Source organism: Bombus affinis, unplaced genomic scaffold, assembly GCF_024516045.1.
Source record: "Bombus affinis isolate iyBomAffi1 unplaced genomic scaffold, iyBomAffi1.2 ctg00000678.1, whole genome shotgun sequence".
NCBI lineage: Eukaryota > Metazoa > Arthropoda > Insecta > Hymenoptera > Apidae > Bombus > Bombus affinis.
In genome coordinates, this window is record NW_026109274.1 from 4,627 (window position 1) to 32,457 (window position 27,831).

The 27,831-nt window shown below is 36.6% G+C and overlaps 2 protein-coding genes and 1 long non-coding RNA gene across 4 annotated transcripts; 1 reads left to right on the top strand and 2 right to left on the bottom strand.

Annotated features, from left to right (window-relative positions):
* Nucleotides 1–779: 779 nt before the first annotated feature.
* Nucleotides 780–8,148, bottom strand: LOC126928205 (uncharacterized). Its single transcript, XM_050744033.1, has 3 exons — nucleotides 7,053–8,148; nucleotides 3,441–3,602; nucleotides 780–2,533 (listed from the first exon to the last, which is right to left on the bottom strand). The coding sequence occupies exons 1-3, from the start codon at nucleotides 7,270–7,272 to the stop codon at nucleotides 2,508–2,510; spliced, it is 408 nt and encodes a 135-aa protein (XP_050599990.1). The 5' UTR covers nucleotides 7,273–8,148; the 3' UTR covers nucleotides 780–2,507.
* A 27-nt stretch (nucleotides 8,149–8,175) lies between these two features.
* On the top strand, nucleotides 8,176–11,421 carry LOC126928206 (immediate early response 3-interacting protein 1-like). The gene is made up of 3 exons (XM_050744034.1): nucleotides 8,176–8,528; nucleotides 11,011–11,112; nucleotides 11,187–11,421. Exons 1-3 carry the CDS (start codon nucleotides 8,402–8,404, stop codon nucleotides 11,255–11,257), a joined length of 300 nt encoding a protein of 99 aa, XP_050599991.1. The 5' UTR covers nucleotides 8,176–8,401; the 3' UTR covers nucleotides 11,258–11,421.
* Nucleotides 11,422–14,462: 3,041 nt separating this feature from the next.
* On the bottom strand, nucleotides 14,463–27,491 carry LOC126928207 (uncharacterized). Of its 2 annotated transcripts, none has more exons than XR_007716431.1 (2): nucleotides 27,312–27,491; nucleotides 14,463–15,351 (listed from the first exon to the last, which is right to left on the bottom strand). It is a non-coding gene; the product is annotated as an uncharacterized LOC126928207 (long non-coding RNA). The 2 variants fall into 2 exon arrangements; XR_007716430.1 differs by having other exon boundaries at nucleotides 14,463–15,354.
* Nucleotides 27,492–27,831: the final 340 nt, after the last annotated feature.

Genomic DNA, 27,831 nt, shown 5'->3' on the forward strand with positions numbered 1-27,831 from the left:
ATTTTGCGTACTTTATATATTTTTGCATATTACGTACGTTCATAAGTTTCTCACAAATGCATGTTCGCAGTTTACTTGATAATCACTTTTTATCTAGTCAAACTTATTCAAAGCTGTACCTGTTTCTATTGAATCATTCTAGTCATACACACGAGTCATTGAATGTTAATTGCGGAAGTTATGTTAGGCCTACACGGCCTAGAGTCTCCTACCGCTCTCACAGTATCCAGAAGTCCGACAGCTCCTACAGCTCTCAAGGGCCTAGAGCTCCTATAGCTCTTCTTCTCTCATCTAAGAATAATCCTTCTTTTCGTTATCTGTATCTTAATCAACGGCGTTACTACTTTGTGTGATTGTATAAAGTGTTGGAAATATACATTATTATAACTCCGTGACTCCCAGTGTTATACCGCAACAACTACCCCGATTATCCTAACCGAAATACGGGGATCGAACTATTCGTGGTGTTGATTATTCTAATCGTAACGGGAATTTACGATTCCCGTTGACGCGTATTCTAACGACCGCGTCTCCCCGCGATAGCTCGAAAATACAATATACAATTAAAAAACAAACAAACAAAGGAGTTTAAAAGGTATTAATACGACTTAACATTTAGAACGCTGTATAATTTTTTATGTCGATTCCCGCATAGCAAAAGAGAAAAGAAAGAACGCCAGAATGTTCAGCAATGAATGGACTAGATAACTTGTGCCATTTGTATACTTGTATAGAAAATTAATTTGCCCTCTGCCGTACTTAGTTCATCTCAGAATAAATTATTTATTTTTTATTCTATTCACATTTTACGAATCCTCGAGCTTGTTCTGGATAAATAGATTGCTCGGAGATTTCCACGTGATGCCTAATAAAATATTATGCATATTTATGCGGTCCACGAGATAGAATATAACTCTAAGTGAAACGTAACAGTATATCGACAGAAGCAGGCACCATTCGATATCGATTTTTTTTCTTTCTTAATCGCCTCTGTTGATTATTTCTCGCGCTTTCCTTCGTAGAGAAAAATACTTTGCTCGAATGTTTGACATTTCTTAATGAGACCGTAGCACAGTATACCGCTAATTTTGTGCGTAGAAATATACATCTATCGTTCGAACACTCATACACACTCGAAAAATACAATATTCGTTATTTCCTTGTTAACAATGATATCAGGTCCGTTTTATAGTCAAACTTTATATAACGCTACGATATAGTATCTTTCAATTGTACTTTACAGTAATAAAAATCCTAATATCGTCCAAATCTCAAGGCTTACAATCGTTGTGCTAGGAACTAGGCAAACGAAAATACATAAATCTAAAATTCTATCACCTATAAATAGTACAATACTAAAAAAACTGTCTTTCGTGTGTTCGTTGTATATATTATATCAATATTTTGAAATAGAATTTAATACGAAAGACATGTTTCGCATTCCTACAATTTAAAAGATTGCCTGTCTTTCTGAATTTTACGATGTACAATTAAAATATTTCTTGCGATAGTCATCTGCGACATATTAGAGTTAATGTAATATTTGACTTGTATGTGATTATTAAAATTAAACTGCTTAAACATAACGTATAGAGGGCTCCAGCAGCAGGATACTAAATTATTGCCAATGGGAACAGAATCAACGAGGAAAAACATGACAATCGGAGTACATCCCGCGAAGGTAACGGAACTCGACGATAAACAAGTCAAATTTGAAACGACCTAAGTTTCTCGGGATTCATGAGAAAATTCATGAGAATATTTCAGAAATAAATTTCCAGTATCGATAACGATTATTTGATTTTACATGTCGTTTCTTTCACGCGATCTATCCAATCTATTTATCTAGAATTGACTCCGATATCATCATCTTCCGTCTCATCGAATCTGTATTTCTTAAAGATACCTTAAAGCGATCTACTTATACATATATACGTACTAAAAATATATTCAATCCATACTTGCATGATATTTCAAATCTTCATCCCCTGCCTGAATTCAAAAGCAAAAATATTCCAAGAAGACATCACTGCTGAAAGCTCCAAGGGTTACAAACTAACAGACATCGAATTTTCGACGTGATCGTGGATCTCCGAGCGGTTTCTCAGTGTTGTTGTACGAGAGTGGGTCCGCTGCCAAGATTTCGCCAAGGATCCGGTATGTCGAAATGTGCTGGGACTGTGAGCAGAGCATCGTCCGCGGTTCTGTCCGCGCTACAATTATTCGGCTTCACGCGAATCGTGTTTACGCACTCTATGGGTAACTTGAAGAAGTCCACCTTGTAATTGTAACCATGGCTGCTGACTCGGATGATGGTATGCAGTGGCACCTCAGCGTAAGGCACCTCTTCCGGTTTTTTATCTGTGAAAACGCCAATGATGCAGCGCAGAATAGCTTGATGAGACACGACCAAGATGTTGTTAGATCTCTGTAATTCAGCAATAACCGGTTCCACGCGGTGCATGGCGTCGATGTAGCTTTCTCCCCATGGATAACGATAGCACAGCTTATCTTGATCGCGCCATGCAAATTCCTACGCAAAAGCATTGATTTAGAGATGTAGAAGGTATATACGCTATCTATGTACTATATACTAAAGTATATAGACTTTTGCCTAAGTCATAGAATGGTTCGTACATCGAGGTCCCCAAAGCATTAAAACCTAGCTTATGCAAAGTCAGGGAACAATGGCTAATTTTAAACATAAACTTTAATAAAGCAGACCTGCGATATAATATTCAAATCATGGTATGATTCAAGTTTCGTTATAGTACACGGTTAATAAGTACACATCAACTTCGTATTGTAATTATAAATTTTTTATTATTACCATCGTTACTACAATGGTATGACGAAATTAATGCAGTATAAAATATATAAGAATAGTTTTATTTATACATGAAATATAAATAGGTCCCGGGACGTAATAACATAGAACAATTATTTAGCATTTCACAAAGGAACAATATGAAATAATGTTTTTTTTTCCACCATGTTATATAGTCTCCATCTGGTATACGTATATGCGTATGTAGAGAATATATCTATTTGTAGTATTTTATAAGGTTGTAAAAACTAGGAAGAGCACAATGTAATATATTACAAAATAGAAATTAAAATTTGTTCAAAGCGCCGCAAATGTTGATTTACGTAACAAGTCTATTTAGCGTATGTAATAAATCCTCTTAACGACCGTGTTGAAAACAAAAACGGGAAAAATGAAAAACTAACGAATTAATGATCAGACACATGACTTGTACACATAATACAACCACAAAATAGGAAGTAAAAAGGGAAAAAAAAAGAAGAAACACAAATAATTGTTGGTCGAATGGAAATAATACTACGAAACCGCTTATTTAAGATGACTAATATGATTTAATGAATAGGTTTCGTTTTTAAGTGTAGCAATTGGCAGTAAACAAAACAGAATTCCCAACCTTTAGTGGAATCGCCGTTCCAGTTGAGCCTGCGCGAAAGGCATTGTGCCACTTGGCTTTTTCCACGACCTGGTAAACCGCACATCGCGATTACAACCCCTGAGAATTTTCGGGGAGACTTCATTATCCCCGACATCCTTATTGTGATTTTATCCTTGGGTTCTGAAAGCAACAGAATCTATGATACTCGTATAATTAATTGCATTTTCACTTGCTTGATGAGTAGACGTATGGCCATTGATAAATATCAAGGAGACAAAGGATTGTGCAACAAAGACGCGAGTATAAATGTACAGATCGTGAACAAATTTAACAACGCCAATACGCGATTACGATAGAAGTCAGATATTTTCTAAGGCATTTCATTGTAGCATCCGGTTATTTTTATGTGTATAATAATATAATAATAACGACCAATTTTAGAAGATGCACCCAAACGACTATGATAGATCTGACCCGGTGCCAAGCTAGTTTGTTAAGCCAGCCAACAGTCGAATGATCGTTAACAATGTGAACGTATGTGACGTAATTCGATAGAAAATCGAACAATATGATCGTATAATAGTAAGAATGAAATTAGTGAGAAAATTATCGTTTCCCTCCGACGCATCTTCGATTCACAAAAGAACTCTTTCTCGCGCGCTATGAACAAGATGTTTTAAATTTTTATTTTGTTTTCGTCGAATGAAATATTTAGGTTTCTACGAAACAATGAACGTAAAAGTGAAAATAAAAGATATACGCGAGCATTATATTGCGTGCAACATTTGCATGAGCATTCTGCTTTTTACCCGTACATTTAGATTAAAATCGCTTTCACTATTGATCGATGGAAGAATAATCCTTACCGATCACACACATGTTCTTTACAATGTACCGTTAACAACACTGTTCGACAATCAACTAATGACGAATCAATAATAAAAAATGCGTTTCAATGACACAACCGGCTAGACGAACTCGCGAGCTTCAGAGTGCGAATTTCAACTGAGTACTGATGCCTTCCTGTTGAGTTCCACGTTCAAAACCGAGCGTTGGTGAACTTTATATTTAGAATTCTCTCTTCATGCACGAGAGCTTTTGACTACACTTTTGCGACTGCCGCTTCTTTCGCGGTATTAATCTCAACAACAAACTTTGTTTTTTGTTTGTTCGACATTCTGACTTATTCTATTCTCATTTTTGGAATACGGATATTCATGCGAAATATTTGTGAGAAATATTTGTTTCACTCGCTAAATGTAGTAATTTTATAGTTCATATATTTGAAAAGTTCGTAGTGAAATTCAAATAAAATGTATTTTCGTAGAATTGACATTCTATCGAATATAAAATACAATACTGCTTCATATAAATTAAATTTATGAAATCTCTAAAAGGTATAAATTAACCCCTTCAAATTTTATCGCAATCGATTACAGAGCTTATCAATTCTCGGAAATGTTGCGAACTTTTCAAACATCTTCATATTTTTATATACGTTTTATATGATTGTGTAATTATTTGGATTTTTCTATATTTCTCAGAACCGTATAAATATCCGTGATCTACGTATTTGATTGCTATATTTTCTAAAACTCTATATGTCATGCGATAATTTATGTAATATATCGTGTAGTCGTTCGTAATCGATATGTAATCGTACGCAATATATTGCGGTGTATAGAATGAAAGTACAAAACAGGATTAAAGTTCAAGTACGAAAATACGTACGACGACCTGTCTGTAACGTTATAATTAACTCGTTGTTTACAATATAAAAAATTGAAATGGAGTAAGAATTATCGAATTGTCTGAGGTTCACGAAATTCGACATGGCGATAGAAATATGCGTTATCGCGTGTTGTTTCGAATCGGCATGTCCTTGTGCCTAATAATCGAAGGTCGAAAAGCGATAAAGGTCATTACATTTGGACTAATTTAACGAATCTCTGAGTAGATTTTTTACCATAAGCAAAAGCACGTACGCCACGAAACGATTTCGTCATTCGCGATATCTGTCTTCATTTTTATTTGCGTGTCTGTTTTTCTCGACTTAACGCGTGTCAACAAAATAATTACGAATTAGACCCCTTGATCCGTGGATAAAAGAGCTTCGATGCACGTTTATAGATTATACAAACGAATCGCACGTTTCGCTTTGAAAAATAAAACATATTGAAAACGGAAGTTTTTCAACCCAAACAATCGGATTATATACCGATGTATGTATATTGTTTTATAATTCAAAGTGCAGCTTCGAGTGTCGTATTTACCAAACTGTTGCACGCGATACACGATCGATACCGATCATTCGCGTATACCGAACGATGTACTATCACCTATCGAGAATCCCCATGAAACCAGCTTTAACAGTTGGTATTTTAACCTGAAACGTGTCGTCACTCGATTTATTATTCAAGCGTTGAATTGTAACAACGCATGTACTCTCGTCACGCTACGGCTACCAACGTATGCGTGAATACTAAATTATTCCATGGAATATCGTGTCGATAATATTTATTTATCTATGAACAAATGGCAATGAAATTTGTAACGTCAGAATACAGTAATTAATTATGAAAATTGCGTTACGTCTTCGCGAAGATTCATCACGGTCATTTCCATATGCTGTCATGCGCAGGATAAGAACAAGCTCAGTGGCAGAAAATCAATAATCGGTCTTGTGGAGAAAACCATTTTGTTGCATTGGAACATGCGCTGTAACGTCAGCTACCACTACATCGCATTTCACCAAATTTGCCAAAGAATTTCGTTAAAAAAAAAAAAAAAGGAAAAAGAAAAATTGAACTGACAGCTACTTGAACTAGATAAAACAAAATATTTTCTGGAACTCATCGTACTCGAAAACTCTTGTCAGAATTTTACGATAGAGAGGAGCTTAAATTATTGAAGCTTTATAAAATTCGAAAGAACTTGAGTTTGATAAGATGAGATACTCGTGGGACCTGGTACGATCGTTTAGTTACTGAGATATAGAAAAAAGAAACGAAACTTTTGATAAGAAACCACCGTGCTCTGAATGAAAACAACAAGTTTATCAATTTTAAGTTATTTGTTACATGCTGAATTTTCATTCGTGGCACGCGTTTCGAACATACGACACGGATATCTATTTAAATCGTGTTCTATTTATAGTCACCACTCCTATTACAAGTGGAGATCACAGATTCGTGAAACCGTGGCCTGGTTTCGTGGTAATTTCGGTGTAATAGCTAAAGATCTAGCTGACACGAATCGAGAAATTCAAAGAGAACGAGCGAAAAAGCGTAATGCGTTTCAATGAGAAAAACAAACGATGAAAAAAGCCATTATTTCATCCGGTATTTCCGCAGGTGGCATTTTTTAATTTCGTTTGCATATTGCATTTCCATGCAATTTTTTATGATGACTGTTGCATTGCATAACGCACAGTAATCCGATGCTTTCGTTTTCGATAAATAAGAAATAAATAACGTTTCCCATCGAATGTTTCGCAACCTGATTACCGATTGAATTGCTATTCAATAACATCGTTACCTATCGAATATATCGAACATGGTGTGATTGTACGAGTAAATAATATCAATTAGATGAAACTCATATTACTAGTGTTCCATTTAATCGATTTACCTTGGCGCTGTTCTTCGACGCTTGGTGCCATCGTATCAGCGCACGGCGCAGTCTCCTTTTGTATAGTCGACGTATTGATAGCGTTCACCGCTTGTGTTACGATCGATTTGTTCGTTTCTTCTTGGAAAAAGCCGGCTTGCAGTGCAAGTTTCCTCACGGCCAGACAGTAACCCAGAATCGGTGCCGCCAACAGGTCGAGACAGGCAGTAACCCAGGGCATAACCCGACGATGAACTATTCAAATTGGGGTCTTTGGTTTCCCTTCCCTTCCAAGGAAAACACAAGTCAACAGGTAGACCAGTCGAGAAGTCGATAATTACAGGAAAAGAATGAAAGTGATCCTGGTAACGCTTTTGCTTGAAATATCCAGCAAACAAGAGGCCTCTATTTGTATAAAATACTCGGAAACAGTGGTCTATTGCTAGTCTCCTTTTTACCCGTTTTGCTGCTCAATCTTCGGCTAGAGTTCTTCCGAAAAATGATCGCTACTTGTGTGCCGTATTATGGACAACAGGTCCTCCCTCGTTCCAATTTGCTTGATCCTCACCTCTGGAGCCAGTTTGCGTGCTTCTTTGTCTATGCTCGAAGAAAAGCCCAGTTCTCCGATTTTGTCCTCTTCTTTGGTTAAATCTTCTTTTACCCTCGATTCACTTGATTGTTTGATCGTCGACGATCTATCTATCACGTCACAATGTACCTTTATAAATATTGTCGATACAGACGTTGTCCGACTCTGCGCACGCGCTGCCACAAGTATATGCTAGTAGTTTACATAGTCACGGTGCTGCCTCACCGTTTTCCAGCACACTGGTGTTCCCTTCTCGCCACCACTTCAACTCTGCTTTGGTTATGTATATTTATATGTAAGGTATTCCTTACCCTTTTTACCTCCTTTTCTCTCCCTTTACCGCCCACGACAACGTGGTTTCACACGGACAATCTGTGGAGTTGCCTCTGCAGAATCAGTTCTCGTACAACCGGTTTACCAGATTAATTTTATCCACCAAAGACCTTCGAATATAACTGTCGACTCTCTATTGTCTGATTCTAATCTCTGCGTTTGTTGATGTTTTGTTCACTATATGTTGCGTGCAAATCCGCCTAACGTTCTGTAACTGAAGTTATACGAAAGTGTTTAAAAGTCAAAGTGAAAACGAAGTAAAATTGTGAAGTGAAAACGGTCGTCTCTAGTCAGATCGAGGTGGTACTAGCGACTGATATTCCCCCATTTGCTGCAGCTTTTAGCAACATCGATCCGGACCTGGTAGGCTCCCTCTGTTGAAACTGGCCAATCAACGATTCGCTTACCCCACTACTAGTATACAGCAATCATATTGGGGACACGTCGAATGTATTTACGTTTGAGGACAAAACGTCGATATTTACTGGGCCACTGCAACCTTAGACAATGCGACTTTTTACATAATATTTTACAAATCTGCGTGAAAATATCAACAGCGGTCATGGAGGAATCTGGTAGAATCTTTATTATATAATATCGTACAATGTCTCAACTATAATTTCGACAGACGCGAGCTACGTTCCACCAAATTTGAATCACCGTTATAGTGCTCTTTACGTTTATTTTGGTCGATTAACTATAATCGCTTTACTTAGACATTATTATAGACATTACTTAGACATTGTATTATAAAAACTAGTCTAATTTGGACCATTAACGTATTAATTCTTGAAACGATGACAACATAGAATTTCGTTCTTAAGTGTACAATTGTACACGCCTTCAGTTCACACGAACTGATACCAGAATCATTCTTTCCTCTCGTTCCATCATTGGACCTTATGCCTCATAAATTGTTACCGTAACGTATCACGTAATTCATAATTGCACGGCTTAAGCATTTTACTCTTGCTTCCTGGGTAACAGTTTCGACGTCACCCAAGTATTATTTATTGCAGGCAATAGATTAGATAATACATGATTCGGACTGAAAACAGGATTGCAATAACAAATGATAATTATTTACAATCTACTTGGATGAAAAGATGCAAGCTTTGAATATCATTTCTTTTGCAATTATGCGACGATTGAAATAATATTTGCTTTGATCGGTATCTAACGTTCACAAATCGATCTTCTCATTTTTCTTCGTTCGTTAACCGACCAAAGTCCACGTTTGTTTCTTCTATTTCTCCGATGATATTTAGCGAACATGAGCGGTCAGACTCGTGTACTTCACATTCAGCGTCATTTAATTCAGTCGGTGAATGGTAACGCGTTATTACCCTGTGAAATTGCAGCAGGTACAGTCTAATACGGCATAAATTATGGAAATAGTTCGCACACTGATGTGGATTTGAATCATACGATTTCTTAGAACTGATTCTATAAGTTTGATTATAATGTATGTTTATTGCTGCGTCTAGTTTATTGAAAAGTACACATTTTTATGTGACAGAAGATCTGTAATCATACGATTTGCGTAATTATCGGAGAAATGAATCAGTGTATCTTGTGATTTATATAGATAGCTAAAATTAAGGCAGTCGTTATCGTTGTATATGATAAATATTATTATCTGTTAGGGGATGATGAATGATTTGAATGAATTCGTGGAAGATCTAAATTAGTCGAGGAAACATTGGCTTTGGAACAATTTTCCTATATTGTCTTGTTGCCAAATAAAACGTGCATTGTACAGGTTGGAAATTTTTCCTGAAATTAATGATAGTTTTGTCTCAAACTTTTTTTAAACCTAGCATAATGCAATATTTTCTACAGTTGCATAAACGTGACATTTGGTAAACGTGATTCACGCATTCTTTCCGGTGACGCGAGTTTAGTCTGTGTTGCAATTTTTTGCAGTAATACAACACTTGTTCGAGGCTGTGAGTTAGCATAGCTTTTGCTGAATACTTATCGTCTACAAACAAGAAAGATTTTTGCACACGTCAAATACGTCCGTGACTTTCATCACGATATGGAAGATTCCGACTTTTCTTTGCATACGCAAAACGATATCGGAATATTAAAATCCACGAATTTCCTTACACGTGATAAACATGTGCCTCGAACGGCGCGTGATAAAATGATGATAGAGGTCATGAACGATCGAGGGTAGCATGAAATGAACTCTAAGTTCTATAACTAAATCGGCACACATGAATCGTTAACGTAACTCAATTGAGAAGAGAGCGTCGAATCGTCTAGAAACACTCGTACTCCTGTTCCAAAAGCGTTAGTGCCAAGAAGGTGCGCTTTGTCGTTCAATTATTATAAATAGAATAATGCTCCCAACCATCCGTTGTATTATCGCGTTGTTAAGTTACTTGTAAAGTCTACCGATTCTTTCGAATATCGTTTTAAGGCTCTTAGTTTTCATATAGTACTATTTTTGCAAGCATTTGTAAAACGTTATCGATGAAATCCAAGATTATCTTATTTTTGGAATCTCGAGCGATGTTTAAATCGCTCGAGATTACTCTAAATATATTTTGACATAGTAAAAATAAATTTTAATTCAAATTTCCCGCATAACGCCACTTTTTTAATTGCTAGTTTCCATCTGAACACGGAAGATGGCAGGACGGTTCCTAATCAATACAAATTGATTGTTTGATGCGTATGAAGCTGTTTTACCTTTCCCTACGCTAGTGGCGCTGCGTGATATTCTCAATGTTATCATTCATCATATCGATATAATGTGGCGTTTACACTTTGGACACTTTTTGAAGCGACTGTGTTGTGTTTGAATGCGATCTGCGATTTAAACGAAGAAAGATTTCTTGCAAAAGGTACACAATATCATCATATTTTTGTTTGTATTATTCTTTTATACTGAACTTTTCCCCTGCATAGAAATGAAGAATTTGTAGGTTATGTTATCTATTGTATTTACATATATCGCGTAGTATAATAAATATATAAATCATATGTATATGTTTTTACTTGTATATTGGAATATATTACTTAATTTTTGTTTAAACATTGTTACAGTTGGTTGGGCGTCGTGGCAAAATGTTCAAGGCTTCGGAGAACCTTCTACAGTAAAGTCACAAATTTTGAACCTTATTAGGTCCATACGAACGGTGGCACGAAGTAATTACAAACAAATTATTTTAATTCGTTTGATAATTAATTTAAATATAACACAAATATGTTGTTTGTTGCAGTTCCATTGATATTCCTAAATATCGTAACAATAATTGTGAATAATTGGTGCTTGGGTGAAAGAAACGATTGATGGTGTAAATAAAAGGACAATGAGCTGTGAAAACTGATGTACATAAACGCAAAATTACATTCTTTTATTTTTACCTTTGTATCGAAGAGTAAAGTATTTTTTATTATATCGTGTTTCAGCATATTTTTGTACTGCAAGTATTTTAAAAGATAGCAGTATTTATATATGTTGTTTCTATCTATATCACTTCTTATTTATTTTTATATTATTTTATAAGCTTCCAATTGTTTAATTATATTGGATACGTTTTACATATTTTTCTAATCATCGTAGTGAAGACAAAAAAATCTTTATACGATAATGCAGTAATACACAACAAACCTTTTATCATATCAAAATACATATATTTCCATATATACTTAAATATTTATCTAAAATATCATTCATCATTTCGAACTTTTTAGAATATTTCTTTCCACGTTATCTAGCAGTTCCTATTCCATCTGCACTAAACATCTGCTTTTTCCTACACTAAACAGCATCTACTTACTTCATTTTGCCAATGTCTACAAATAAACTTGAAACAACCGTCGAAATTCATATTGCAACATCAACTCTATAAAAGGATGTTTGTCATGCGACATCAACATGTAACTGTAAGTTGCAATTTAGTTCCATTTTTTTTTATCGACGCCAACAATTGAAAATCTCATACTTCGTTAGGAGAATCGTCAAAGAATTGAATATCTTTTTACTTTTATTTTTTTTTCGAAATTCTATTTACTCAAGACACGTGCTCGGAACTTGTTTCATTTTCTCAATTAGTCATTTACATTTTATTCTTGAAAGTACGGGGAAATTCATGGTGAAGAGATATGGCGAACTTCCGCTACAGGACGTCTCTTTCCGTTAAGTGTCTTCGAATGTACTTTCTCACGGGTAATTTAAATCATAAATCAACAGACGAACGTACTGTAAATTATGTTCGACTTGGTGTGAGGTGTAAGTAGTTGGACAGGATGCTCATGTCTGTTTGTCTTCGTATCTTCATAGACGACGCGATGGCGCACGCGGGAAGCCAATGATTTTCTCGTAACTTTCTCCCCTTCTTCGCTTTCTCGGGGTGGAAGTAACATATATACATACACATCTCCGTGCAATCAATAAACAAGTGTCATGTTGACTTTGCATTCTGTCATTAGCTACCAACAATTCAATTTTTGTCACATTTCAGCAACGTGCAACAAATTTCATAATTTCTTAACTTCTTATTGCCAGCTTTAAAATCTTATATCTATCTTTAAAGGATCAATTTATTTTCCTCGAGTTATACCTTGAAATATAGATACATGTCTCACGTCTAAAATAGATTCACTAAACACGGAAAATCGCCACTGAAACGCACATTTGTTTACGTCCGCTTAATCATATATTCAAAACGATAAATAGAATGGTTTAACTATTTCAATTTCCTCCGTTAGATTTAATTTGTAGTGTCCATTAATCTTGGACGCCTTCGCGGTCGATTGGAACGGAAATCGTGAGGCGATATAACGACTGGATCACTTCTGGCTGATCTCCTTCACCGTAATAGTCATAGAAGTGATAAACACGTTTGTGCAATCGAATCCCTGCCATTTACACAATTTCTGAGCACGTATGGGCCCATCAAAATTGCACCGCTTTTTTCTCTCGTGCAAGTTCCACAGTTGCAAGTACGACCTGCATTCCCTGGACTCTTTCGTGTAATGCTTGTCCAAGTTACATAACCGACCCTCATCAGAGAATCTCTCTTTCCTTCTTTTTTAAATTTTTTCTTGCGAATGGCTGAAGCTGCTCGATTAGCTGCGCTGATACACGGCAGTGCCTATTCCATTTTTCGTAGAATACAAACTTGTTGCGTAATCTTTCCGACTTGTATGCGCACGTGCGTGCTGAACAACGTGGAATGTATATGTGTGTTCACAAGATACCAGAAACCATTAGAACCGCTAAAGATATAATTTGAAGAAAAGAGGAAGAGGAAAGAGATATTCCTGGAACTTTCTTGATTTCTTCCGTTCTTCTTTGTTTTTCTTTTCAAAACCTGTGAGAGAATGTTGTGCAAGTTTGTTATCTATCGATCATAGTTGTTTATGCAACTCATCAACATGTTTATCGACGCAATTGAATAAATAGACTTGAATAAAAATGTAGAGATTTTCTTCGCTCATCAAATACTATATTATGATTACTGTATTTTAGGTATTTTCTATATTTATCTATTGTTACGTCCAGTGACTCAGAATCCATTCCCCGGTCGAGGCGGCCATTAGCTATGCAAATATAATTAGCTGGACCACAATAATCCTAAGGAACTATTATAAAACTAAACATTTATATTTTACCATTAGGGCCCTTAATTGTTATAAAATATATGCAAGTCGAGACGTTCCTTATGATTATTACTGCACAAGGTAAAAATGGGAAGGTCGGGTTTTTTTTCACGTTCAACGTTCCTTTCCACCCACAAGCGACCTCACTAGGCGACCAACGCTCAGCAATAGTTTTCCTCTGCGATAGCATCGTCACCGAACTTCACTGGTTTGTTATCCTTAGATCAGTCGTCTATTTAACTTGTTTGTCATTCTTTCAAAAGGATGATTGCAAAGTAATTCTGTTATATTTTATGATTTTCATCGTTTGTAATACACGGTTATTTTTTCAGTCTTTTGATCAGTGTAAAAATTTAATTAACGCATTAACATTAATCAACGTCTCTGTATAAGAAAAATGGCAGTATTTTAAAAAATATCACAAGAAAAATCGAGTTACACGCAACGGATGAAACCAACGGAAAGTGTCGATACAATTGTCGGTAGCAGTATTGTTACCAGGTCCCATAATTATAGAAGGCGACGTATCTTGCTTTAAGAAGCTCGTTAAAAAACGCATCCGTTGTCGCGTTAATGAAGACATCAGCCATATGTTGAGCAATCTGCATTAGGCTCAAAAGCTTGTGGCGCAGAAACGGGATTAGCGAAAGTAAAACAGACAGGGCCACTGTAAACGCGCACATTTTACGAGCCGGCTGCTCGACAAATCTTCTTCCCATAATTGGCCGAGCAGACCGCATTGTGCGTCATCGTGCCCGCGTTTTTCTCTCCTTTCACACGCTGCGACTTCTCCGGATCTGATAGATCGTCCAATTACATGTTTCTCGTGGACAAAAGTTCGTTATGAGCTTCGAGAGTGAAAAAGTTGAGAAAGGAATTCGAATTCTACGTTGTTTAAAATTGTTGTATTAAAATGATCGGGAATTATTATCGTATTAAATCCTAATCTTACATTATTTAGAATTAACATATAAATTTTCAATATTAAATTACTTGGAATATTTTTATCATTTCAATGCGAAGACGAAGAGCTTTTTATGCTCGCGTTAAAGTATTCATTTCTTTTAGAAAAGTACATGTAAAAGAGATCAGATATTGGTTTATTGGATGAAAATCTCCGTGCGATTGGCTTTAAAATATATACTGCGAGGAAAGTGGAAATTTGAACTGTCTGCGTTCCTGCGTGGGTGTGCTTCGGAACAAAAGTCCATTTTAACGAATTTAACGATTCGTTGTTATTTTGGGTTTCAGAACCTAAACATCGTTCCAATTGAATTAGAGAATTAAAGATACATTAAAAAGGGATAAAATACAATTCATTAAGTATTCATACGTAGTTACTCAGGCAGGGTCTACCGTCTATTTTTCATTTGTTCCAGTCGGACCGGAGCAGATGCCGCGTCACAAAAATGGCTGTAACTTATAAAATAATTGAAATTTTGAAAAATCCTTTTAAGGGCATATTCTTGAATGTCTATTCTTTGGAAATATGAAGAATAAATTTTCGATTTTTTCAAATTTGTAGACTAGAATACCCCTTAAAAGAATCCTCTTTGAGCCATGGAATTCCACTTTGCAATTTCATCCAGAACTGGAGCACGGATGGACCTCATTGCGTGAGCGTTTTTCCTTCTTTCGCACGGCTTCTACCTGGCAGGCACGTTTATGGATTATGTACGGCTCTTACAAAATTCCACAGAGAGTCTCACAGTTCCTCTTCTTCTCTCCTTTCCCCTTTCTCGACCTCGCCATTCCTGGCGAAGAGTCGCGGCACTTTCCCTGCTGGACGTCGTACATACGTAAGTCCTTTTAAAATGGCCGAATCGGAATTGACATTCCGATTTTCTCGTTGTTCATAGAAATAACACTTTCTCGATCGCTACTATTCCTTTGTTAATTCCAAAAACTAGAACGATATTTGTATATACATGAAAAATAGTACTCGATAAATTTCGTCATTTGTTTAGCTATTTCATATTTTTCCTTTGAACAATCAGATGAATATGGAAGATGATAGTTTCACAGTGTATAAAGAAGTTGTTTGGTAGTGTTTGAGCAACGAAGAACATCCTATGAAAGGCTCCAAGCCTTTTCACGCAATATCTCCTCCACGTTTTTACTATTAACGCCTTCCGCTCTCTCGATAGTATTTTTTTTTTTTTTTTATTGTCCACGATATCTCGCCGACATCAAATATTTATTTTTCTTCTGTAATGTGTTACACGCTCTCTTGCGCAAAATCAGCTCGATTAAACACAACGACGTTAGCAGGAATACGGAGAAATATCCAGCTTGATGATTTAATTTAGCTGTAGCATAGCGTTCGCGACTTATTCTTCATTACGGCGTGTTTAATTGCACCAGGCTCGCATTGTGTCCGAGACGCTGGCTGATTACTTAATTCTAGCACACGTTACTCAATTTCTAATTACCCGAGCCGCGGAACTCCTGGCGATCCTAAATCGAAATTGTTTCGAAAGCCACAAGAATTTCCTATTTCATGAGAATTTCCATATTATCGATTTAATCATACCGCTTTCAAACAGTGCAATAAGATCATCATAAAAGACAGACATTCCCATTGAACATTATGGATTTCATAAGGCAGGCGCATCAGCTCTTCTAATGGAGGAAATTCTAGCGCCTGACTTCAATAAGTCTGTTACGTGTACCGATTGCACAAACAACGAAATCTAAACACGCGTAAGCGATTTCACGAGGCGTATCGCGGCTCGTTGTTCAGCGTCTAAACGTTTCCATTGGCTACGGACTTACGTACGTCGAGTCACAGTTGAAAAATTTCCTGTAAATTTCTGATAACACGGAATACTATCTCGTCGAATTGATTTATAAAATTCGATTGACGTTAATAGTAGAAATTTTCTGATCGGTTATTATTTGTTTTTCAAAAATACATTATCCGAGATAAAATTGAAACCTCGAGACAAAATTTCTGTCAACACAAGATACTATTTCGTCGAATCGTCTGTAAAATTCTAATGACGTTCGTTAGAAATCTTCTAACTGATTATTATTTGCTTCTCAAAGGTACGACATTATTCGGTAATAATTCAAAATCAAGAGTACACTACGTGCGCACGTAGTAGAGTCTCGCTTATTGATAGCGCGCTTATTGATAATAATTCCTCTCTCATTTTCGATAATAGGCGAGAATAGGCAAAATTTAATTAGAATTATCGGAACTTTAATTATTGCACTTACGGAGTTTTATAACAATTATGGATTTTTATCTATTTTCAAGCTGAGCTAACGGTATATGTATAAGAGGATAACAAAGAGATGACGACATTCTTGCGCGCACTTTAACAAGCAACTTGAAACGACTTGGATACTATGGACCAACAGCGATCTAATGAGATTTTCGCTGCTTATACCTTCACGTACGCTATATAAAACCGCCATCAATAAAAATTCACGATTCACGGAAAGAAAGAGAATATAAAGGAGTGCATTTCTGCCGTGTGAAAAACGTTAACGGCGGTGCTGGGTGACCTCGTTAACCGAACACGTGGATTTTCGTGGTAATACCTTTTTCTATCGTGCCTGCATAATTCCACCGTAATGAGTGGCTTTGATGCTTATAATTCCACCGGTATCGCTTCCGATAGCAGAGTTTCCAGCTAACGATACTTCTCTTCGCTTTGATCAAATGTTTCATTCCATCATAATCCTTAACAAAGTCAATGTGGAAATTTCATCAGAGAAGAGAACCTTGAAATTTCTTAATTCCGTAGAAAACAGTATCAATTGTGCGTTACTAAATTCCTACGCGAATAGGTACAGTATCGTAGAAAATATGAGTAGGAGGAGCTTGAGTGAAACTTTGGTTGTTAATGGCATCGATAGTAGATGTGTCGCTATGTTTCCTTTGAGTTTAGTGTTGCAAAAGCACCAAGATTATAGGAATTTAGAGAGGATTATCCGGACAAAGACGACTATATAGAGACAGCCTTAACGTAGAGGAAGGAAATAATAATGACCCGAAAAATAATTATCATTAAATTAAAAATAAAGCAAACAAATTACATCTGTACTTCAAAACTATCTATTTATATCTTAAAAAGGTCTAGTATTTACCGCGTAACCGATAGTTAGACTAAAAAGAAAATTCATAATAATCACTACTCTTGTTGTTGTTACACGAGACAATCTCACCTTAAGATATTTAACCAATTTCATAGCAATAAAAATAATGGTTGGAACGAAAATGTCCTAAAGGATGTAACACAATTGAAGGATATTCAAAGGAATTGTGCGAGCATTTTATGCGGTTAATTTAATCAAGTAGGCGCCGACATAAATCCAGGCGAGCGCATTCTCGCGAATGTCGTGGAAAAAGGAATACACTCGAGTATTTCAGGCACTATAGGCAAGGGTCTTTTGTGAGCTGCATAATAGTAAAAGCATACTTGATTATTGGCGTCCCTCGATCCACGAAAGACAATGCAAACTCGTGTTTACACACGAACATGTACACAATTCTTTGGCAAAGGAATTTAAGCAAATTTATGCCTGTAAAGGATAGTTCACGCGAATTTACGATTCATCGCCTCTCGAGCGCAATTGATATCGTTCCAAGGTAGCCGTTGTTGACTCGTTACATTCTCGAAATTTCTCTCCCGATTTTATCGCCTTAGCAATGTGTACGTTGGCAATAATGCACCTTTTTCCAAAAAAACATGTCGTTGGGGGCCAATTAATCTGACGTCATTCAGCTTTGAGACAATTTACGATAAGTGTAGTAGGTGAAATACAATTCAGTAGGGTCGTAAAGCGTTAAGCAAGGTCACTAATTGATCTAACTACAATTAAGGCCGTACGTAAGAGTCTGCCCCAGATTTTAAAAATTTATATCATCGCCAGTGGTTCAACGACGTGTCATAAAGTTGGAGTTTTCAATATAGAAATTACTCGAAAATATTATTCTGTTTTTAAATAAATAAACTTTTTGGAAATAGAATTTTGGGAACAGAAGTAGAACTGCAGAAGTAGAAGCAGGATTTCATTCACTTGGACTCTATTTGTTGGAAGGAAGTTTTATTTAATATCCGACTAACTGAACTTTTGTCGATTGAATTCACTTATCTACTATTTTACCCACTCGAGATATTCAGAACGGATGAACACAAGGTGTAATGAAACTGTTCAAACTTTGAATCATCCCTTAAACTCGAAGTGTCTCGTTTAATTCGACAGAGAGCCGGTAAACCGATCTCCGGCCACTTTAATCATCCAACAATTTCACGCTGGGATTCGCTCGAACGCCGCTATCTTTCCCGGTTGACGCGAAATCTCATTCGAAGATGGAAGAACCTTCAACCGTGTGGAACAGCAGTCAAACAGTGTATCAACGGAATGCTAAATCAAAGCTTTCGAAAGTGACTCTTATCGGTATAGTCACAATTTACGATAATGTGTTACGCACAGACAATATAAAAATTTGTCTCGAATGAAATTCGTTCTTCATTAGAAAACAATTTAATAGATAGACTCACGAAAATTCCCACCTGGAACTCGTCAACTGTTTTTCAAAATACACCTAACATTCTTGTATGTTTCTAGTATTTTTCCAATTCATCGTGATATCATTCTTCGCGAATTCATATTGCTCGCATTCTAAAAAAACACTTACCAAAATCCTTACATCTGCAAGGAAACGTGCAATCGAAACGTGTAAATCTCAGCTCTCGCTCATTTTATGATCGCTCTATATTTTTATTCGTGGTGTACGTATACGCGTGAACCTTGAAGCGAGATACAGTTTGGCCAAACGAATTTGACGAGACGCGTCTGGAAAAGGAAAAATAATTTAATAAAAGCCGGTTGACTATAAACCCTTTTATAACACGGTTTCAATCACAAGCTGGCCAGATTGGATATCACGTTACAATGGTATTTATTCCCGATGATGACCCGTTACGACGACCGGATCCATACGCGACAAGACAGAGCTAGCACCTCGTAAATCGAAGCCCAAGACATTTAGGATCATATTAAATGAGGCTAAGTGCGATAGCGGCCGTGATAGGATTAAACAAGATATATACAGTGGCCTGGCTATCTAAAGCTTGTGTATAACGCGTGTCCACATTTTTCATGAATTAATACATAATAAAGCGGAGAGACCACTTAGCGTCTCGTAATTTTGGCAAAAGTACATCGTAAACACTGACGAAATATGATTGCATAAAGAACAGAACCTGCTAATTTCGAAAAAAGTTTCGTGTACGTTTTGAGTGGAATTTCAAAACTTTAAGAATGTAATATAGTAGAAAACAACAATAACGAGGACAAAGAATATTTTTTCCAAGCCACTTTTACGTGGAAAAATAAATTACGATCGTTATTCGATGGTTAAGTATTCGACAATCTGGCGAGCTGTAAGTATTCGCATTAAAAATAACGAGATGAAACTGCAGGAATACGAAGGTACGGGAATGCGTGAAGAAAACGTTCGTTTAATCAATTTACTAGCGTCCATGGCAGCTGTTACTAAAAGCCTGTTGTTCAATCTAGCAACGTGAATGGAAATTACAATTTAAAACGGGTAAAATACTTCTGGACAATCTCTTCCTTTCTCTTTTTCTTTCTTTCTCTTTCTCTCTATCTTTCAACTCACGGCTGCAGTTAATAAAATTCTGCATAGATACAGTTTCTCTGGTTGATGTGATTCACGCTTGGAAATATCGATTTCGTTCGTTCGAGAATATAGCAGTCTTTTTCGTGCGTAAATTGAACTAGGAAGTTTCGTGGACGGTGCTACGTACGTTGGTGGAATATCATTGGCGTCATTAAGCTTCGACTATCGATTTTCAAGTTGGTTGGCGTTGCGACGTCATTCCCCGGGGCATAAAAATTTCGCTTTATCGATTAATACAATCGCGCCTATTTGTTTTAGAAGAGGAACTAATAGAGAATTTTTATTTTTCGAGCTTTTTCTACATTGCAATTTAACTTTGTTACGGTTTAAATTTTGGATAATTGAATTTTATTTTAGCTTCAACCGAGAAAAAAGAACATTCAACTATATGGAAAAATTATTATAGTATATTGAAACGGGGGCGCGCTTATTGATAATAATTCCTCTCTCACTTTCGATAAATTTTCTAATAATAGAGAAATATAGTTTGGGCGAAGAGCCCTCAAAATAACAGAGCAGAATTCATTTTTGTCGAATGATGGAATATTCGAATCCTTACACGCAGAAGAACGGAAAAGTTGTGGATTTAGAATTATCACGATCGTCATGAAGCACACGAGTTAACTTTCAATTAAATAAGCAAACATAGAACTCGATTGGGAAAATAATTTACATCGTTGGTATTAATTCGTCGAATTGATATTTTCAATCTTCCCGGTATCACCTGTACGCAAGTTAATTTCCATGGAAATCTTCACAGCACCACATTTCCTGGATATTTTGATAATTAATTGCTCGTGTATCATTTAAAAAGGCACGTGTAGAATGCGTTGCACGGTACCACGCATGTTACCTAACAAGTTTTAATAAAACCCGGTGAAAATCGATTAATTACTGCGGCGGAAAATTCTAAAAACATTGCATTGCACCGCTCTACTTCGTTTCATGGTTCTCCATACAGGCACAAATGAAATAATCAAACTACGATTCTTTCCAATACCAGCGAAACGATGCACGTGCGTCCCGCTGATGTAACAATACATTGTTATTTCGCAGAGGTTTTCTTATTACGTGGTTCTTTTATACCAGATACAATACCCGCGAGTTGTAAAATTATTTCAAAGACGCGAGTTATGAAAATTGAATTGGATTGCACGTGGTTGGTATGGATGAGAGCAGATTGCGAGAAAAAACTCGGATTTCCTATCAAGAACCGCACAAGATTAGCAACGTTTTAACGACTTCCGATGATCGATTTCGATTTCGTAGAAGAAGAATCGTGAAATCGCATGGGGGCTACTAATTGGGGCGTTGGCAAAATAATCATGCATCGGACACATGGTCGAATCGAAGCAACGTTATTCGTTTCATTTGCACTTGCTAAATTTGTAAATAATTGCTAGTTGCGGACAACCGGTCAAATCGATTAGTAAAATCCTTGATTCCTTTCTTCCTGTTAAAATAGTTAAAAATAGTACTGTTTTAAATATTATATTAAGTGTAAACGCGCAAAGTAAACGGTCAGTAACCATGGAGATTGGAAACATGAATAGAGATGAAACAGAAAAGAAATAGTCTTATTTTTCCAGCGACTGTATAATTCCAAATCATCAGAGAAGATTACACTTTTCAATCAATATTCGATTAAAAGAGACTTCATTTTGAAGACTTATTCACAATCGAGTTTATTGCTCGCCGCATTATTGTTCTTGTCGAGTAGAATAAAAGTAAATAAGATGCGGAAGAACGCGATGCGGAAGCAATTTTCTTCCATACAGAATAATTTAGCAACCTAATGCTATTAGCCAATTGACAAGCTGCAAATTGTACATGTATTTTTTACAATTTCACAGTTTTACGCGATATAAGATAATTGCATAACATGCAATTTCCAAAATTTACATTTAAAATTATAATTTATTATTATCGATCACTTGTAAAGTATCATTAGTTCAATCGTGCAAGGTGGACAGTTCCTATTACCCAAACTAATAAAAAGAAATAGAGAGGATTAGCTGGTGAACCTTTTTCATTGGAACTGCTCGATTATCCGAAATCCCATGGTCCCTACTCGGACAAGTGAGATTCCACTGTATTACCTATCTTTATAGTCGGACGATATGCGTGTGCAACAAAATTTCCTATCTGTGGTCGGCAGGATATATGAAGATAAGAGCAGCATGGGAGAACCGAGATTATTTTACAGACTCGGTTTCTATGAAATTGCAGTATAAGAAAGAAAAGGAGAAGGTAATCCAGTCTTCGAGTATTTACAGTCTTCGAGTGTCCACTCTCCCTTGGGTACAAAGAATCCTCTGTTTCATTGCTAAACGGCACTTTCAGCGCTTTTGTCTTCCGTCTGACTAATATCGGTTTCTACTACTAATCTCATCCAGCTTCGCCGATATCCATGGTACTGGAACCTATCCTTTGAACTAGTCCCCTGAATTATGATCTCTTGTTATTCATCGTATTAGGATAATTGTAATAAATGGGTAAAATGATTACAGTGTGTATCAAATTTAACAAATTGAATTCTTCCGTCATCATCTGAGAGAACTGTGATCGCCATATCACTTGGAACGTTTCAAAACTCTGAACTCGTGCAAGTTTTTCTGGAGCTTAATAATTCTGTCGAATGAATGGTGCTTCTTTGACCGGACTGATTATAATTATGGTGGCACAGCTGGTTTTAATATTCTATATTTTAATTCGCTTATTTGGAGCTTGATTGAAGAAAAATTCCGGAAATTCTGGGATTTCGAATACAATTGTTTCAATTTGTCATCAGGTAACCTATTTATATCTCTCAGATACGTAATTCAAAATTGTAATATAAAATAATTTTTATTCAAACGACTGTAGCTTCTTTTTTTAATCGCGAGTAAAAAAAACGAGACTGGCCTGTAAAACTATTTCTCAATGATTTTATGGCACAAAATCGTTGACACAGACGTTTTATATGTATCTTAAAAGATCATATATTTAAGGATAAAAATGTTGAGTAATTCGTGACAACACAACGTCCGAATATTTTGAATATTATATCGAAAAAAGAGAGGTTTACGGGAAATTGAGAAAGATGTTGGTCCTTTTAAACTGAAAAATATCACGATATTTGGCCGTCAAGCGTCAACGCCGTTCATCGCACGCAAGTGCAATTTTTTCAATCCATCAATCCTTTCTCGATTGACGCGTTCACTGTAAAGCTAGATGATAAAATGGAGTTCCGAGGACGTTAAACAAATTTAATCCCAGTAAGACGATGATATCTTCTCGAAAGAATCACAAAAGACACGGAGATACCATGCCGTTAAAAAAAAAAACAATTTGGTTTGAGGAAATATGTCGATAGGCTTAAAGTTGAACTAACCTAAGCTTCTTAACCCCTCTTACGAGCTTGACTATGCTACACCATAACGAGTAGAAGGATTAGTTAGGTTTGCTCGAATTTTTCTTTGTATTCGTCGGACAACGAACTAGTATGTAATATGTAATATATATAGAAACATCTTGGCAGTATGTTTTTCGAGAAATCGAATAAGCCGCCCCAATAATTCTGTCTGGTTATCCCTCAGCAAATATCATTTCTATCGTCGATAAATTAATTTTAAACGTCTCATTTTCTCAACCAGTTTATCAAAATTTGATGGACATCATTGACATTGTAGAATCTTTAAGCGAAAATGGAAAGCTCGAAACATAATGAAACGTGTGGGGGAATGACATATTGAATTAAATTTCTTATTACAGTGGTATTTACGTACCTTTAACAATGGACGAGGGAAACGCGAGCGAAATGAGTTTACGGTTTAGCATCGTGACGGGGGTAAATTAAAAACGCCATCTCTACATCCGAGGAAGTTACATTACAACAAAAGTTACAAGCAAATTCTACGCTTTCTGGCTTAATTAATACATTCTAGATTGTACAAAGAGCTAACTAGAAAGTCACGTGAATACGGAACACTGGTTTTTTGTTTAATTAAAGCGTCTCGAAAAGCTCGTTCGAAGAATCGAGTTAAGTGTTAAGAACTCGGATTAAATAGTTAATGACACAGTTTAATCAATTGTTATTTACTTTGTGAACACGAACGTTTTGATAACAAGCGGCTTGTTAGTTGATATTTAACGAATCTAGAAATGCATTTTAATTTGTAGTACATCTGTCACATCTCGGCAGTGCCTTAAACATTCTTTCCAAACGAGATTTCTTTGAATTCGAAAAATCGTTACTTTCACTAAAATTCTACCGTTATATTAAAGCGTTTCCTTTTGATCATCAAGTAGCGTAAAAGTTAGAAAATCACCAAAAAAGCATTTATCATATTTTTCCTATGTAACATTTAACAAACTTCGTTCGGAATATATATGTAATATCGTGGACAAAAGGCCTAAGATATCGGCCGAACCGTAAACAAAGTCGCGAAAGCCGCGGCATCGTCGGGTACATCAATGCGGTCCTTTCAAGTGGATAGTTTCGCGGAAAGGGGCTGCGTGACCCTGGTCACGGGCGTTTCGGGACACGTGTCCGATAGGACGAGAAAAGACAAAGAAACGCTAAAGGCAGTGTTAGTTGAGAAGCCGGAGAGAACGGATGCAAAAAGCGTGCAGTGTGAGTGAGAAGCGAGAGCGAGCGAGTGTAGAAGCCGGAGAGTGTGAATCGGGAAGTCGAAAGCCGCGTATGAAAATAAGACGTACGACAACATTGTAATCATTTCGTTGCTTCGAATATTATTTATTAAATCAAAACATCATTACCCATAATAATCCATCATTACCCAACATAAAGACCCATTTAGATACTACATATATGTATCGTTATATAGTCCACAACTATTGTTTACTAAATTATTAACCGTAAAAATAAATTTCTCGCGATTACTGAAAGAACAGTTTTAGATAAGAAACTGAATCATCAGCGATGTTTGCGTAATTAGTGTGACGGTAAGGTTGACTTTCGTCTTTCTTGAGGGTGGCCCCCATAAAAATATCGAACTGAAACCTCCGGTAGTCTTAAAGCTATTTTCACCAGGCTATGAGTAAACATCGAGCGGGAGGATCGTAAAGTTGAGAAAGTGGCTGCTTTTGACCGTCGGCGGCGTTGATCCACCCTCTATAACTGCCAATAGAGGGTTGCGCATTGCCACCAGTGTACGTTCTGTTGTTTAGACTGCGGTATTATTCCAGAGAACATTTATGTGGTTAGTACGCCACAAAATTTAGATATTCGGCGCAATACCGAGATTGCATGTCAATATGACGTTTCAATATCTCCATTAAGTAATTAAATGAAGCCTGCCGGCGAAATATAAATTAACATCTTTAATAGGCAATATACGCTATTGTACGGAACCATTTGAATTGCCATGTGCACTTGCGGTAATGGTATACCAATTTTTCCAAAATGTATAAATTAATGGCAAATCAATGACTAGAGACGGTGATTAGTGTGTTCTCGTGAAATTGGAAGATTATAAACGCAAATAATCTGTTAACGAGGATCGCGTATAGAATTAGATGAAACTCGTATTAAAGGAATCAGGATGAAAAAATATATAATACAAAGAAATGAACCAAAGTTGAAATTAATCAATATTCTTTAAAAAATGCGTCGTTGTAAATTTGCGAAATTTGTCTACGAAGAATTATGAATTGATCGCTTGGCTCTTCTGATAGTTCTGACGTTATAGAAATAAAAAATAGTCTTCTTCGCAGATAAAGTACACTATCACGTTGACGTACTTCCGGATTTTGGATAATTCTGCTGGAAACAGCGTTAATAATCTTCGCGTGAGTTTAGAAGTACCTCCTTTATCTGACTCGTAGTTTACGAGCGGTTTGAAGATAAAGAACTTTTTAAAGTATGTTTTATTGCACTAATCGCTTGAAAACCATGCTGATGAACTCCGTAAATTGAAAAGCAGAGAAAAATAACGATATTACGTACATTTTTTAAACTTGAACTATGTAATTGTCTATACCAGCAGCTTTGATAAATAAACTTAAGGATATCAGTCAGTTGACTAATTGTAAAATTGCAAATTATTGCGCGAGAAAGCTGAGATAATAAAATTGAAATGCTTTACTTTACTGAAATCATAGCAAATCTTTTGATCGTTAATTTTTATGGACGAATTGCATCCTAATTGATTGAACGTTTGAACATTTTTAAGCTTCTATTATTTTAAGGTATATTAAAATACATTAGATGGAGATGATCGGACAAAAGGTAATTTACACGATTCGATCAAATAGTTGCATTAGTATTCATCGTCAATATCCGCCAGTAAAAGCGACACGAAATCATAGTGAATCCTTTAGTAAGACGTGTCCCAAGATCCGTCGCGTTCCTTTGCTCTTTCAAAGTTTATTTCCTGGTGGATCTCCGTCGTGTTCGTTTGAGAAACGTGCCTCAGCTTTCGATAAAATAAAGGCGGGGAACCGTGCGGATAGTTCCTTAGGAAATTGAAGAGAGTACCGACTGTTCCTGGCAATCTCTAAACATTCCCTTGACTACTAAACATTCCCTAATCCGTTTCCTACTTCCAAAGAAGAATAAAAACTTCGAACAAAACGAACTGTTGTTTGAGAAAGAAAGAGTGTAATACTCCAATTACCCACCTATAAAACCCTACTTTGGGCTACTGAAACAAAGAGGATGAATAAAAAGAACAAAGCAGCGTAAGGAAAACAAAGCACGTATTGTTTCGAACTGACAAATAAAATCCAACGCTGCGCGCCGGTGTGATGAATTGGTGCTCTTGAAGCTTAAATACCGAACAGTTTGGAATTTATTTGATAGGTACATTCGTGTCATTTACATTTCATCTATTGTAGAGGACACCAAACTTCGAGCGTCCAATATTTGTTCCCACCGCTGAACACCGTATTCTGCATATTTCAATCGTGTTACGGTAGCGAGTTAGAGAGAACCAGAGAACTCCTGGCCTCTTCAAGATGTTCGATACACCGATACAACGGAACGAGATATTCAATTATAGGAAGAACACTTGATGCACGATTGTAGAACAAGATTGAAGCGTGGTGGCCGATTATTTTCGTGAAAACAACCTACCGTTTGTTCCAAGTGTTCGTTCCAAGTATTCGTTCCAACTGTTCCTTCTGAACGTTCCTTCCCCTCATTCGTGCGAAACGTTTGTCCCAAAGTGTTGGTTCGAAAGGTTCGTCCTACACCCGACAGATCCATTTTTCGTCGTTGATATCATGCCGTCTCATCGTTCTAGGCGACGGGGAGAGAGAGAGAGAGAAAGAGAAAAAAGGCAACGGGATAAAATAACGTTCCCAAAGGATGGAAACATGGGATAACCAAGCCTCGCCTGGTAGCTTTTATTCGAATGGCAACCTTTCTAGACGTTTTTTATACTCGCCCGGTCGTTTTGATTGCGTATTCTTCGTCGGTCGGTTGGTATTTGCTATTCGACGAAGAGGAGGGAAATAGTCGAGTGGTGAACCAAGGAATTTTAATATCACGTTCAACGCTCGGATTTCCGACGTTTTCGTATTAAAACGACCGGAACAGATTGCAATCACGCCGACGGCTACTCGGCAATTAGAGAGAAAACAGGCCAGAGACG

Bases quoted from the DNA above. Each gene is read 5' to 3' on its own strand.
- LOC126928205 (XM_050744033.1), bottom strand. From the start codon at position 7,272: ATGCCCTGGGTTACTGCCTGTCTCGACCTGTTGGCGGCACCGATTCTG. The intron at 3,603-7,052 runs GTAAATCGATTA...TGTTGCTTTCAG, and splicing joins CGTCGAAGAACAGCGCCAAG to AACCCAAGGATAAAATCACA. The intron at 2,534-3,440 runs GTTGGGAATTCT...GCTTTTGCGTAG, and splicing joins GAACGGCGATTCCACTAAAG to GAATTTGCATGGCGCGATCA.
- LOC126928206 (XM_050744034.1), top strand. From the start codon at position 8,402: ATGTATTTACGTTTGAGGACAAAACGTCGATATTTACTGGGCCACTGC. The intron at 8,529-11,010 runs GTAGAATCTTTA...ACATTGTTACAG, and splicing joins AGCGGTCATGGAGGAATCTG to TTGGTTGGGCGTCGTGGCAA. The intron at 11,113-11,186 runs GTAATTACAAAC...TGTTTGTTGCAG, and splicing joins CATACGAACGGTGGCACGAA to TTCCATTGATATTCCTAAAT.